This window comes from Mastomys coucha, unplaced genomic scaffold (assembly GCF_008632895.1).
Source record: "Mastomys coucha isolate ucsf_1 unplaced genomic scaffold, UCSF_Mcou_1 pScaffold16, whole genome shotgun sequence".
Classification (NCBI taxonomy): Eukaryota; Metazoa; Chordata; class Mammalia; order Rodentia; family Muridae; genus Mastomys; species Mastomys coucha.
The window spans coordinates 65,348,258-65,364,528 of NW_022196898.1; the positions used below are offsets into that span (position 1 = coordinate 65,348,258).

At 37.1% G+C, this 16,271-nt stretch overlaps 1 protein-coding gene across 6 annotated transcripts in view; it reads left to right on the plus strand.

Annotated features, from left to right (window-relative positions):
• Plppr5 (phospholipid phosphatase related 5) overlaps positions 1–16,271 on the plus strand; it is a 274,811-nt gene that overhangs the window by 192,742 nt on the left and 65,798 nt on the right. For all 6 annotated transcript variants that reach the window (XM_031375292.1, XM_031375294.1, XM_031375293.1 and 3 more), the window contains 2 exons: positions 7,810–7,942; positions 11,268–11,518. In XM_031375292.1, the coding sequence (XP_031231152.1) occupies positions 7,810–7,942; positions 11,268–11,518 (384 nt within the window). The remainder of the gene's footprint in view (positions 1–7,809; positions 7,943–11,267; positions 11,519–16,271) is intronic.

A 16,271-nucleotide genomic window follows, 5' to 3' on the forward strand; every position in this document is an offset into this window, starting at 1 on the left:
CTGTATTAAGCCATGCATTAAAACATGGAAGCATAGAAATATCTGGTATGTTGTGGAATATAATTTTTTTGGTTGTGACTATAGCATAGCATGTCTTTGTAAGTATTGCAGAATCTTAGAAAGGTTGATTTAAGTTCAACAGTAAAAGGCTTCCTATAACCTCCTATAACCTGCTGTTAATGTATAGTCTGTGAGTTCACACTGAAATTGTAAGCAGGGCATTTGGATTGCGTGAAATTTGGTATTAATAGAGCAATCTGGTGGTAGTTTGAAAAGCGGAAGTGAGACTCAAATATACTATAATGCAGGAAAGAAATGATAAGGTAATAGATTTTAAAACAGGAATAGAGAATATATATATTTGAAATAGAATTATGGTATAATTTAATCAGGATTTCAAACTGATAGTTGTTTCGATATGAAGAAGAACATCTTCCTTAAACAATATTATCTCTTAAACGATATGGTAACTTTAGTAAATGATGATGATGATGATGATGATGATGATGATGATGATGATGATATATTATAAATATACCTCAAAATTTGCTAAGAAAATAGATGTTAAGTGTTTTTACCATTAAGAAGACACGTGAAGTACTAATACATCAATTTGCTATCAGTCCAAAATGTGTGTATATTTTAAGACATGTTAATATGCACAATTTTTTGTTAATTAAAATAATATAATGAAAAGCCACTGGTGGAGAGAAGCATGTTAGAGAAACAGAGAGGCCAGTGTGATAGGGAAGTGCTTTAGCTTGAGTCTACCAGTGGAGTTTCGTGGGTCCACAGAGATCACATGGAAAATCAGGAAGCTCAGAGTGGGACTCATGGATCCTCTGTGGATGAGAGAGCACAGTGAGCAAGCCTCAACGTTGCAAGCTAATTCTCCTTTAACAGAAGCCCTGCATCCAGAGTTCAGAGGAGGTATAAGTGCTTAGGATTCCTTAGGGGAATAGAGGTTGTTAGACCCTGGGTAAAGAAATTTCAATGAAGAAGGTTCCTGAGAGGAAAAGCAGAAGAACCAAATTAAATACAGGGATACAGAGACTTAGGGTCTGCAATTCACCAGCCAGAGCTTGGAATTCAAGCTCAAGATAAAAACAAAATGGAAGCATTAGAATCAATATATCCTGATCTTAAATCAGTCAGAGTAGAGAGCAAAATTGGAGGAAAGTCTCAATTGAAATGTCCCTACTTTCACAAACTTGTAGTTTGAATTACTTTGAACAGTCTTAACTATTGTAGATAAGACTATAGGTTGTTATTAACATCATCTGACTGAAGCCAATGCTATTGACATGAATAATTAATTATAAGTATTATAATTAATGGTACCACTGACTATGATGATAGTTAACATTTACTACTGGCGTCCGTGTCTCTGCCTCCATGACCAACTCTGTCTACCATAGCCTTTGATGAAGTCAAGCTGAAAGCTCCAAGAAAGACTACTTCCTCACTCCTAACACTTTCTTTTCTGCTCAACCAACTGCTCAAAAGTAAACTGTGTTGAATTGCACTAAATTCTTTCTCCCTTATTGCTTTTTAAGTAGCCTCTTTTTCTTGTCTGTCTCATGAGAATTGGGACTATTTTATCATTGACTCATTTTGTCAAATCTTTCTCTGATTTGTCACTTTGTCTGCCAATCAATTAGACAGCATTGCTTGGGATTAAAAGTATATACTAAAGGCAAGACTGTATTCCAGCCACAGGGATTAAAGGTATTTATTCCAGCCAGGAGAATTAAAGGTGTGTGGTGTGTCTACATTCCAACTGGATCATATCTATGGATGGAATCCCTTGCCAAAACAGTCATGTTCCTGGATTAGAATTCCTCTACAATTGGCTATGAGGGACACAGCAAGAGTGGAATCAGTATTTACTCAGAGGTGAGGCCAGAACAGCTGGGTCATTTATCCACTAGTCATCACAGATGTAGTCAGTGACTCATGACACCATTCCCGGAATGTCCTACTGGCACATATTTTCTAAATCATGCAAAAAAGCTCAGCATGTGAAGTCCTTTACAACTCTCAACTATTTTGCTTGAGACCATTTAATTGCACCCTGATCTCTTCTTTGATCATCAATGTATTACTATATTTTTAACACAGAAGGTTGTTTACCTAACTACAGCCTAAATACAACTATATTTGATTCGAGTTCTGGGGAGATGTGTTTGAAAATGTGAGTGCAGAAGCCACAGAGGTCAGAAAAGGATGTGAGATCCTCCAGAGTGAGATTGTTATGAGCTACCTAACATGAATGATGGGAACTGAACTTGAATCCACTGAAAGAGCAATATATATCCGTAACTATTAAGTCATCTCTCTGGCCCCTTAATTTGCTATTTGGGCTGCTTCTTTGAACTTATCTCTCAAGTTCAAGATAAGGTTCTTATAAATTGTAAGAGCAACCAACGAATCCAGGTCTGGCTTTCAGAAAGATGATAACAAAGTATGTATTCATAGAGCAGCCAGGATATAAGATGACGTGCCACCATGGAGAGAAGAAAAATGTCATTGAGTGATGTGTGTGCTTTTACCTAATCTCTACCCATTCCCCAATTAGGTTTTGAGATATCCTTCTACACTGAGAACTATTTCTGTATGCTTAATCTGCTTTGACTTTGGATTTCTTATCTCAGCATATGAATGACATTGAGCAATTTCTGCAATGCACAAGTAGGGAACTCAATGTGAAACAGGATGAGGTATAAGCAAGCAAGTGGACAGTGTTAGGAAGTGAGTTGAAAAAGTAACCCTAGAACCAGTGGCGTGAAGAAAGTAGCTCTTAGTCTGGAAGAAAGTTAGTACCTAAGTTTTACCAAGATCTGGTTATAGGAAGCAGAATATTAGGGAGACCTTCCCCTCAGCAACAAGGAAGAAGTTGGTACTTAAATTGAAAGGTAAAACATAGACCACAGCATTCTGATTTACTGAAGTTATGATGTACTGATGATGAGGTCCAGTCATGTATTCAGTAAGCATTACTGGCTATCTACAGTATTATAAGAAGTCTGTGTGTTCACAGTCTGGAACAGAGGGCTATAAGGTCAAGATCAGCCTGGAAGTGCAGGCTCCTTGGTGACTGGTCTGGTGAAGAGACTGGATACAGCCATTTTGTGGGGGAACTGAGACATCACAAGGTAAAGTAGATGGTACGTTGTTAGAATATGGGATATTTTGTGGCAAAATGATGCAGATGAATATTGCTTCCAGAAAGCATCCCAGTAGTCTTTTCTTTAGAGAAGCAGCCAATAAACAGAATATGAGAGACTGATTCAGAGAGGGAGACTGAGGAAATACCAAACATACACCTTGCATGTTTAACTTCTCCTAAGGCCCTCTGAGAGGAGACTTACCTGTGAAAAATAGTTCTGTGTCTCCTTTGGACAGATGAACTATTTTACCACCCAGCTGTTCTACTTCACTAAAGCTAAAGTTAAAATACAGGAGGAAGTTAGAAGTTTTTTAATGGTTTTTAAATTCAACCCAGCCTCACCAGACTGAGAGGACTAGACTTAGATACAGCTTATCTCAGTTTGTTCTGGATTAACCTTGAACTTTTACTGTCTTGGATAAGAAAAAGGATACAACAAAAGGAAACCAGAAGAATGAAGATACACAAGGTGTTTTTCATTCTGATGTGAAGGTAGATCAAATATCTAACCTCTGTCAGCCCTTCTTTTCTGACTTTCATTTACTATTTTAAATATATTATTGTTATGGACATTAATCTTATAGAGCCTTCAAAACATTTTTAGTGTTGAGTTTTCCATTGCTATGGTAGAATACCTGAGACAGAGGTGGTCCTGGAGATTTTAGGGTCAGAGCCCTAACCTAGGCTTGACTACCCATTCTCGATAGACCAGTTTTACAGATAAATAATTTTTTTTTAACTTTTACTGCATTATGATGAGAAAAGTTACATGATTTCAATTTATCTGAATTTGTTAACATTTAAAAACATATTTTAAGTAAATAGAATTAAATTACATTCTTGTTTCCCTTTTGTACCCCAACTCCTCCCAGAGACTCCCCCTCAACACCTACAATATCGTTTGTGTCATATTCCTTAACATTTATAAAATATAACAATAAAAATGAGTATTATAAAAGTTGTTTGATATAAAACAACAATCAATTTAACAGTCTTATGTAGATGCTTGTATATAGCAATATTGAAAATACATAAGTTTTTGTCAATATAAATTTTAAATAACTCCAAACATATTACCTGTATATTTCAAAATAATACAACACTACTAGTATTTTCTTAAATGAACATAAATATATAAAGTCTTTTTGTTTGTTTGTTTGTTTGTTTGTTTTGTATTTAGTAGAGCTTAAAATCTTGGCTCTTCCTGTGGTACAAGCCCAAAATAAGAACAATTTTTAGACATTGGAGTTCATTGTAATAAGGCTGTACTTCAATGACCCTCACATCACCAAAAGATTTTACTCCATCATAGCTAAGCTGAGGGTTGACAGTTCTGCTGCGCTGAGGAATGAATTGTAGGCATGATTTTTGGATACAGACTTCCTGCTATGGTCAAAGCTATTTGACTTGAGTGAGTGATTTCATTCTCAGCCCACAGAGAACAGGTTACATTCATTTAAGAAATGGAGTGTGTATTAAGATGGTCTATCCATAGAGTCATTCACTAACTGTTTCAATGAACAATGGTTCTGCTTGGAGGGTGGCACAGACATTAGGTGTGGATAAGAATCTGGTTCATTACCTGTGATAATTTGGAAAAGCATTCACCTCATAGAAAGAGTAACTTATAAAGTCCTCTTCTTCAAACTTGATACAAGAGCTACAAATGTTAAGCAAAGCATTTAGTCTCAGTCTTTGTTGTTCTGTTTCCTACAAGCCACCTCCCAAGTTAATTGTCTATGTCTCCCTTGGGTATATAAATACTTTTGAAATATATAAGCTGTACAGAGAAGTAATTGTAAAGAACAGAAAAAAACTTACTCAATGTGGCCACATTTGGAAGAGAAGGGAAGAAAGATGTCCACTGACCTTCATTATCCATCTTTGGGAACCTAACATGAACTTAAGATTTCTTATTTTATTTTTTAAGTTTTATATTTGTGTGTGTGTATGTGTGTGTGTGTGTGTGTGTGTGAGAGAGAGAGAGAGAGAGAGAGAGAGAGACTGCTGCATGTTTGTACTACCCATGGGGACCAATAGATGGAGTTAAATTACCTGAGTTGGTGCTAAGGGCAGTTCTTAGCCACTTAATGTACTTACTAGGAATCAAACTCAGGTTCTCTGGAAGAGTAGTGTTCTTATCCACTGAGCCATCCCTTTAGCCTAGAAGCTAAATAGAGAACAGCAGATACACACAACTCAGCAATTATCTATCATCAGGGTGCAGTCTTATACATTCTCACTGTCTGAGTTCCAGTCTCTATTGCCAAGTGGTTTGACAAATTTTTAGAACTGTGTGTAAATTTTTTTCTTACAGCTAAGTGTCCTCATGGACTAGGGAAAGTCATGTTTATTTGGAACCTTTTGGGTTTTGTTGTTGTCGTTAGTTATTTTTTTATTGTCTGTTTACCAAAAGGAGAACAGAGACACATACATGGCTTGGGGAAATGTGTTTGTGAATTTTGGGGGACATAAACAAATTATAGCACATAGGGAATGTCAGGAACTCCTTAGAGCATCTTAACTAACCTTAAAAGGAGAGACTAAAAAATAAACAGTGTCAAATTAGCAGACAAATGATTGGTTCTGGTTTCTTTTTCACTTAATTATATTTATTATTAATTTTTGTTTTGGTTTTGTTTTTTCAAGGCAAGATATCTTTGTGTGTAGCCCTGACTATCCTGGAACTCACTCTATAGACCAGATTGATCTCAGATTCACAGAGATCTACCTGCCTCTGCCTCCTGGGTGCTGGGATTAAAGGCACGCACCACCATTGCCAGGTTATTTCAATTTCTTTTTCTTTTTTTTTTTTTTTTTTTGGATATTTTTTTATTTGCATTTTGAATGTTATCCCCTTCCCTGATTTCCCCCCAGGAAAGCATTTATCCCAACTCCTCTCCCCCTGCCATTTCAATTTCTTAATACTGGGTGGGCACCCATATCACGGTGTGCATATGGGGCTCAGATGATAGCTTTAAGGAGTCAATTCTCTCTTTTCTTCTTTACTGTGCTCTGAGGAGCCAGGTTGGGCAGTCTAGTTTGCATTATACAGGTTTTTCCAGCTGAGCTATTGTCCTGAAGAGTTTTCATTAATTTCATAGCTTATATCTGTGGTATTAAATGGAATCTTAGGTCTGATGCTAAATCAGAAATGTTGCTTCTTTTTTTTTAAAATTATTGTGTGTGTGTGTGTGTGTGTGTGAATTTCACATCATAAACCCCACTCTCACTCATCTTCCCTTCTCCATGTGCCCAGCCTTTATCCTTGCAATAACCCCAACAGAGGAAAAAAATCTAATTATGAAGCTACAGTGTGTCACAGTGTGTCTCACTGTGTTCCCTTTTGCCCATACTTCTTTGTTTGCAAGTATTTATTGCAATGACTCTTTGGTCTCTCACGTAGCCTGTTGTTACCCTAAGTCATTGAGATGCTGCAGTTTTGGATCTGTAGGAATAGTCCCTTCTTGTACTCCAGAAGTTCATCAATGGGATAGCAGTATTGAACCAATTCAAAACCCTGGGCCTGAGAGATCTGAGCAGGTCAGCCTACAGGCTCTCCCCGCCTTAAAGCCACATAGGCAGCTCACCCAAACCCTCCACAACCAGGGCTAACTCTACCCTGCTCCCCAGGTGAGATGCAGGACCTGCTACAACATGGGAAGGGTAGGGCCAGCTCTCCTGTCCACCACTGGTTGTGAGAGCAAAAGTGAGGGGAGAGCATCTCTCCCTTGCTGACTCCCTCAAATGGTAGAAAAAAGGCAGAGGTGGCTTTACCACACTCACACCCTCAGGACTGGATTATCCACAACCTCCACATCCTGAGACAGCTTTGCTATGCCTCCCAGGGGAGGTGCAGGGCCCGCTCTCCTGAGTGCTGCTTCTGTTTGACTTAGCTTTAGACTGAAAGAGAACTAAATATTTAACTTCCCTGCATTTTCTTGTCCTTATCTTTAAAATGAAATCATTTTCTTTCTAATACCTGGCTGAGGACATGTACGAAAATCATTGCAACTGTACAAAGATCAGTAGAACATGGCCAGGTCCTTGTAAGCCAGAAAATGAAGCCAGGCCAGAGCCTCATCCTCATCCCTAACTCTTGAGCAGTCACTCAGTTTCTTTACTTTTAAGGCATATGGTAATATTTTACTTCACCTGTCTAATGAATGTTAAAATAATACATTTGTTGAAAAGTGTAAATAATAGACTACTTATTAAAGCTTCTTGGTAATGTCTCAGAATAAAATCATCACATGATTTAACATCCATGATTTTTTCTCATAAAAAGTATTGTATTGATATACGTGGATCATAGAAAAATCTGTTTTGAATTTTAGACAAGAGTCCAAATTTAAGCAAGGTACCATTTTTAAAAAGTGAAGATTATATAAAAAGTAGCTGAGAATTTTCTTAAGGACTTTTGTATATATCAAATATATTTTATTTTTATTTAAAAATTTATTATTTTAATATTTCCTAAATTTGAGAGAAATATAGTTTATGTATGTTGAAAAAAATTAAAGTTTAAAGGTTAGTAATAGTGAATCATGTTTTTTTGAGATAGTTACCACTTTTTAAATGAAATTAACTTTCATTCTGGTGAAACTCTAATATTCTTTAATCTTTTTTTTCTTTCCAAGATAATAGTTGGAGAAACTGCAGTGTTTTGTCTACAATTAGCCACAAGGGACTTTGAGAACCAGGAAAAAACTATTTTAACAGGAGATTGTTGCTATATAAACCCACTGGTACGCAGAACTGTCCGATTTCTTGGTATGTATCTACTGACTGAGTTATTTTTATTCTTCTCAATAACAATAATCATATATGAGACAACTTTTAAGATGACCCTAGATGTAATTTCCACATTAAGAAAGAAAGAATAAAACCCATAAATGTTATTTTTTAAGAAACTGAAGTATATGTAATGAAAATTAAAGGAAAATTAAAATGCATTAATGGAGTTTCAGAATGGGTGCATGGGAAGGAAGAGTAACTTGAGTAGGTCATTCAAGAAAGACAACTTGGCAAAAGAATGAATATAATATTTAATATGCTATATTCCTTGGATTGGTCCTGAGATGGTTTTCATAAAAACTAAGGTACATTGGGACTTTTGTTGGGGAACAAGAGGCACCTATACTTTTTTTCATGCTATGAAAGGTTAGCACCTAACAGAACAGGAATCTAGATAAACCAGTTTTATGGAACCAAAAATTTTATCATAAATTACATGAATTTTGATAAACATTGAGAGATTCATTCAGGAATCTGCCACTTTTCAGTGTATGTCTCACGTGGCTCAAGGTCAAAACCTTGGAGACAGCAAACAGTGCATACTATTCTATAGCTACTACACTAGATACTAGCTTCAAGTACACTAGAAGATTTGGTACTGAAGATCTCTCTGAAGACTACTGGTCTTTATGTGGAAGGCTGGACTTTTCACTATTGTCAAGTGAGGCATCTCCAAAACCTCCAGGTATCTTTTGAAGGACACACAGACACAGACACAGACACGGACACGGACACGGACACACACACACACACACACACACACACACACACCTTAAAATTATTTTTCTTTGTATAAGTAATGTAATATATTGACTCTTTCTGCATGTGAACCATTTAATAACAAAAGAAATAGGAAGCAATAGCATTTGCAAAACTAAAAGTACTTGAAATGAGTACTTCCTAAGTACTGTTAAGGAAATATGGTTGGGTTGTTGAAGTAAAACAGTCCCTGCATTTCCATGCCTATTTGTAAAGAACATGTGCCCCAATAGGAAGTGTGCCTATCACTTGCCATGTTCCTTATTGATTATATAAATTTCCTTTTGTTTTTGCCCTTTCATGGTGACCTGAGGGTTCTCATCTCTCATACTACAATGAAAGTTGTAATTGAAGCAACACTGCATAAAAAGATTGCACTTTGCATAGGAACTTTGTTCTTTGGGTCAAAAGAGTGGCCTTGCCTACAGGATCCCACTTTGAAAATTATCTGTGTCATCAACAGCAATAATGGCTTTGGACCTGAGACACTGACATTTTAGTTCTAAGACATATTTGGAAACTTTTCAAGTATCAAGAGACATTTCTATACTCTTCTCAAGTGTTTCTATTTTAAACAAGGAGACCTATTACACTAGATAAAAAGAACAGTTTAGTTAAGAAGGTGAGTACAGCCTAGCCTACATTTCAAGGAGTATAGATGTTTCAGATCCAGTGCTTTTCTTCACTCTTCCCGAAGGACAGGAATATGTGCACTTGTGTACATTAACATCTCACTCGCATCAGGTTGCTCCCAATTCTCTGCCTCTCCTAATTTCTGCTTCTATGAACTGTCTTTGGTATGATTTTTAGCCACTGCTAAGAAGTTAAAAAAAGAGATGCTTGCTGTTTTCTTTCAAAACATAAAAGAGAAAAATCAATGTTTCTATCACCTTGACATTTAGATACACAAGAGTTTTGTTATGTGTAGGCTTTTGTGCACAAAAAACCCTTGCATAATATTTTGAAAATTAAAAGAATATTTAATACTGGAACATTATTTGATCCTTTGTAACTTTTCTGATGATTTCCCAGTACAACAGGCAGTCATAGAAGGCTTAGAAAAATAAAGAGTTCTGAAATATATAACTAAAAATAAGGACATCTCGCTTTTATAATAAAATTAATATGACTTTTTAATAGACAAACTCTTTGGGAAAAAATTATGCTGCCATATGCTTAAAAGTCCTTGAAGATGGAGAAATGGCTCAGCAATTAAAAGAACATTCTGTTTTACAGTGGCCTTGGGTTTTATTCCTAAAACCCACATGAAGTGGCTCTTAACCACCAGTAACTCCTGCTCCAGGGCATCTGAAATGCTCTCTTTTGACCTCTGTGGGATCCTGCAAAGATGTATTGCACAAATATACATGCAGGGGCACACACATACCTGTAATATAAAATAAATAAATAAATCTTGAAAAAATAAAGATAAAATAAAAATCCTCCTGGATTTTATTACCTCAAATTAGAAACTAGTAGATATCTTCACATCCAGAGCATACCTTTAAATGTGTATTTGATGCATATCATTGATATTAATGACAAGAATTATTTTATGAAGGTAGAAAAATAATTTTTGATCATAAACAAATCTTCCATAATATTTTAAAAATGAAAAGGACATCCACACATTTAATACTAAAAATTTATTTGGCCTTTGCAGCTTTCATGGGGGTAAATGACTAGTGACCTTCAAGTTAAAAAATGATTTTGGTATTCAAGCAAATCTAAGTTTATTACAAAAGGAGAATAAAGTCTACATATTTAAATTTGTACTTTCAGGTAACTACAGTAAAGACATATTAATGCTGTTAAGACAGTCGAGAATTAGAGCCTTGATTGCCTGCTTGTTTTCTAACTCGTTCCAAAGCAGATAACTAAAAAGCAAATCTATACAAGATAAAGTGGGACACTTGGTAGCTCTTCTGTGCCTTTGACAAATGTGTTTCTGAAGGCAATGTAGAAATTTAATCTAAGAACATTCCACTTAAGATTTCTCCATGATATTTAAATGGAAACTGATGACATTAGATTTTCCTGCTAGCTGGTGCCTCCAGCAGAGGTGTTAACCATGTGAATGGGCTTAGGGTGTGTAATCAAAGAGACACAACTGTTTTGCTTTATGTTGGTGTGATTTAAAATAAATGTCAAAAATAGGGAAAGAAAAAGAGATTGCTAACATTAGTAAAATATGTTCAACTGCACTCAGGGGATCTGCCTCTTCATTTAAAAACCTGCATCACCCAAACATAGTCTCAGAATATATTTTTTTCCTTTACTTTATGTCTTATAAACCTGCCATGCATGAAAATGTAGCCAGTGGTAGATAGCTCAATATGTTAAATAATTTAACACCCTTAACTATGCCAGAAAGCCAAGGAGGAAACTGAGGAGAGGTAAAATGTAAAAAAACTGAGAATACGCATGTATGGGATTTGGTACAGTTTCTAAAATATTTTCATACTGTCTTATTATAGAATAAATTTGTTTTTTTTTTTAAGAAAAAAGAAAGCTAATACTGTTTGTTGTCTTTCTTTCTCAGGAATTTATGCATTTGGACTGTTTGCTACAGATATCTTTGTAAATGCTGGGCAAGTGGTTACAGGAAACCTGGCTCCACACTTTCTGGCTTTGTGTAAGCCTAACTACACAGCGCTTGGTTGTCAGCAGTACACACAGTTCATCAGTGGAGAGGAAGCGTGCACAGGCAATCCAGACCTCATCATGAGAGCAAGGAAAACCTTCCCATCCAAAGAAGCTGCCCTGAGTGTCTATGCTGCCATGTATCTGACGGTAAGCAACGATCAACAGCGCAGACTCACCCTGGGGGATGGATGCGTTGGACTTCTTCCGGGTGTGCAATTCTTTTCTGCCCCATAACCCGAGCCATAGATAGAACACCAATGGTTTTCTGTTGGCCACTGAATCTATTTCTAATCATTGCTGGTTGTTCTGGGAGTATGTTAGCTCCACTGACTCTCTTGAGGTCATGTGTGGGTAGCTGATTTCATAAAACAAAAATATTGCCATTGGAATTTCTGTTAGTAAATATGTTTGTCTTCATATTAAATAAGACTCAATGGAAACAAATTTGCTCCTTAGAACTCTCCATGATATTGTTATAGTATAGTTTAGAGATCTGTCTGGGTTCCTGGCTGCCTCCTCAACCACTTAGATTTCTCTGGTGCTGGAGAAGGGATTCTTATTTTTAGAGTCTCTTTCATTACCGGTAATTACATCATTATCATATCTGCACTGGTATTTTAATATTTTCTCATAAAACTAACAAAAATAACTTTAGATATTATGTTTTCCTTTTATTGGTGAGTATTTGCCATCATTTTGGTGGTAGGATCCAGGTTCTGGATGTTAGCATCCTAAGACCTTGAAGCAGGGATGACTGATGACAGTTGCTTGTTACTGGCAGCAGGGGTGAAGAAAGGGTAGCCTCAGCAGATAGCTCTTGATCCCAGCCTGTGTGTCCTCAGCTTTTCTACCTTCTCAGCAGGTGTGCAGCTGTGAGGTTGAACTACACACTCTCAAACTTGTTCTCCGTGGCTTTCTATGTAAAGTGTGGTGAGAAGTTCAGAGAACTTAGAAACCTCTGGAGCTCCTTCTTTTCGGTGGTTCCAAGATCTACTCCCTTCTGATTTCAACGTAACAAGAAAAAAAAATTGTAAAAGAAATAAAAGTAAAACAATCTAGCCCAGCTTGAAAGCAAATTTGATTATTTCTAATGGCTTGGAAAAGCTCAGAATTATTTTTATACTCCAGAAGCCCTTTGAAGATGGGAGTGTTTCTAATGTAATCTTGTCAGATGGCCATTAAAAGCATAGAGAGCATCTAGCACTACCTAGTGATATTTCTCTCCAAGGCTGGAAATAAAGATTGTTAAGTAGGAAAAGGAGGAAAAATGTACCAATGTCCATAACATCTCCAGTGTAAGATAAATTTAGAGGTCACAGAGTACATATTTTAGATTGCTGTGGTTCATTATTTTTAACGTAGCATTTTGCTTGTTGTCCAGATTGGTTTAGAATCCACCATGCAGTTTAACATAGCCTCAGGCTTGTGGGCAATCGGTCCACTATAGCATCTCAAGTGTTGGACTGAGACCTAATTTTAAGCCTATGAACCATGATAATTGTGCCCCTCACTGCCTGCTCTCTAAATGATGCTATCAAGGAAATTTGTATAGCACTTGGGATCCATTCTTACACCATCTTGTATGCCACTTCCTGCTGACAGATGTAAAATATTTGTTACAGTTCCCTTCGTGCCTGTTCACTCTGCTCCCCAAATATGTTTCAAATTTTCTAGTTTCTTCAGCCTATCAGCTTTGCACTCTCATATACATTGTGAGGTACCTTTCTTCCTTGAATGAAATGTGCTAACACGCATATTCTTTCCTATTCACCAAGTTGCTTGACTTCGAGCTTCTCCTCTGCTGGAATACGCAGCACTCAGTCTTACAAGGGAAGATTTTTAAATGAGTGAATCAGAAGGCATGAGGCATTTTTTTCATCTATTGCCTTCATCTAAATCTGATGTTGACTTTTTTGTATCCGTATAGGGACTCTAAATATATCTGCACATGAATATGTGATCAAACAATAAGGGAAGGGAAATTGCAGAGTGCTTTCAGAATCCAGAGCCTGTACCCTCTTTGAGTACTAATAGATGATAGGTTTCTTTATGTATCCAGCCTTTGTCAGTGGTGATGAATATGCAACTAGAGTAAAATACTTAGATGTTTTAGTATCCTAAATTGTCCTTGAAAGACATTGCTACAGGACAATGCAATGGCCTCTTACGAGGCAGAATCTTTATATTTTAGACCTCTATTCTGGTGACCACCTGCAGGTATTTCTTTTAGAAGCTCGTGCTTTGTAAACCTTAGCATGCTAGGCATAATGAAGACTTACATACTTCATTAATAATAATTAATGACAATGTCTTTAGCAAACATTTACTGAGCACTTATTGTAGTTCAGGCCTTGCTTTTACTCACTCATTACCTAACTATTTTTTTTAACATGTTACTAAATGTTAACATCTATTCATGATTATTTGTATTTAATAAGTCATCATGTATAATGGATTTTTGAAAGTGTGTAACTGATGTCACTCATTTCACCCACTTATAGCTGGTGATACTGAGAGAATAAAGTACTTTGTTCAGACATACTGAACCATAGCTCTTCCTGGTGATGAAGATCTTCAAGATATCTCAAAAAGGAAACCACGAAATGTTGCTAGCTCTTGTTTGTCATGGTTAGCCAAAATACTCCTTCCTCCCGCACTACTTCACCATCCAGTACAGTTTAAAGCTGAGGGTGCAGATGGTAGGGAGATTAGAGAGCAGCCCTGTGCTAAGAAAGCTTCTATCATTAAATGCTGTTCAGACAGAGTTAGGATCCCTGCTTGTAATTACGATGATGGGCACCTCTGTCTTTTCAACAATAGATTCTGTTCTCTGCTAACTGCTTTCTCCTCTTTCCTCACCGCCCCTTTGTGTGTGTGAGAGAGAATGTGGGTGGCTGCTATGGCAACTCTGAATATAACTCCTGCTGCAAACACAGGATTTCCAGTCAGAGTTTGCCATTATATGTGAACTTATATACAAATGCATTTTGCCCCAGATTCACTAGTGACACCTTGGGAAAACTTCATAATAAAGAAGCTAGGTGTTTCAAAAATAATTTGGCCCCATAGAATGATTGCCAGAAGTTTAACAAGTAGGTATTTAGGAAAGAATGGTCTTCCAAGCTGTATTCTTTATGAAAATGATGTCGCGATCATGTGTAGAGATTTGTTTTCTTAATGTTGGGTCATACGTGAACTCATGAGAATAAAGTGGTGCCAGTATTTGAAAATGAGCTGAGGAATATTTGTTTGCTGCTTCACTGTGTGGCTTAGCATAAAGCCAAGGAATTTAAACTCTCTCCAAGGATCTGATTCAGATTAAGGTTTTCAGGGATAATTTGATTGTAGATCTTTCTTTTGCTTTACTGAGAAGTTAAAGGGGGAAAATTCCCTAATCCTATTTTTTACAAATGCTATTAGTTTCCCTGGTTGAGGGGATAATCTAAAAGTTATTTAACCCTCGGTTCTCAAGTTTCTAATTCAGTGTTAAACCATACTATAATAATATTTAAATTTAGCTTTCTGGTATTTTCATAAACACTGACTAACGAGTTTTCAAATGAAAAGCAAGAAAGAAATAAACCTTCAAAGTTGAGAAGGAAAGAGCACGTTTGGGGAATTTTGAGTACACCCATACAATTTGAAACAGAAAAGCATGCCCTCAGATCTTCTGGTCACCCTCAAATATGACCTTAATTTTTTCTTGTGATTAAAATAATTATAATAAGGGGTTGGAAAGATGGCTCAGTGGTTAGGAGCACTGGCTGCTCTTACAGAGTATCTGAATTTAATTCTCCAGACCCACATGGTGACTCACAACTATTCTTTAACTCCAGCTCCAGGGGATTCTGATGCTCTTTTCTGGCATCTGCAGGCATGAAGTATGCACATGGTGCATATTAATGCAGGTAAAACACCTGAGCACCTGTCTTAGTCAGGGTTTCTATTCCTGCACAAACATCATGACCAAGAAGCAAGTTGGAGAGGAAAGAGTTTATTTAGCTTACACTTTCCACATTGCTGTTGATCACCAAAGGAAGTCAGAACTGGAACTCAAAACAGAACAGGAAGCAGGAGTTGATGCAGAGGCCATGGAGGGCTGCTACTTACTGGCTTGCTTCCCTGGCTTGCTCAGCTTGCTTTCTTATAGAACCCAGCACTACCAGCTCAGAGAAGGCACCACTCACAAGGACCCTCCCTCCTTGAGCACTACTAATTGAGAAAATGTCTTACAGCTGGATCTCATGGAGGCATTTCCTCACCTGAAGCTCCTTTTTCTGTGATAACTCCAGCTTGTGTCAATTTGACATAAAACCAGCCAGTACAACACCTGAAATAAAATCTTAAGAATCTAAAATATAAGTAATAAACCAGAGCGGCTAAATCTGTGGCCCTGGGTTTCCATTGTGTGGCACTCCATATTAGTACACCCTAAAGCTAGGAGACAGTAAAGGCTTCTCTCCTGGGACTGAGTCGGCTCACCAGTTAGTTGGGGTTTGCCTCAGTTGGTACAACTGGAATAAGTGGGCTTCTCTCATTCCTATGAGGTCATTCTTGTAGGTCTACTTGCCAGTTTGTGTCCCAGTACAGCCTTCCGAAAGGTTGGATCCCCAGGCTTTAATGTGTCTGGAGACTTACGTTTCTGATTCCCTTGGCATTCATCACAATGCTCTATCTAAGCAAATCACAGAGCACCTGGATATGGAGGAATTGTCCAAGGAGATGGTTAAAAGTGGATATAATGCCATATGAGGAATTTGTGGTCATTGCATGATTTACCAATAAAATTTGGTGAATCTCTGAATAATGGAAAGAAAAATATTGCTCTCCTCTGTCCTTGATGCTAGTGGCCCCCCCCTTTCCTCACAATCTTCTGGTGTAGTGATCTCACAGCGTCCCA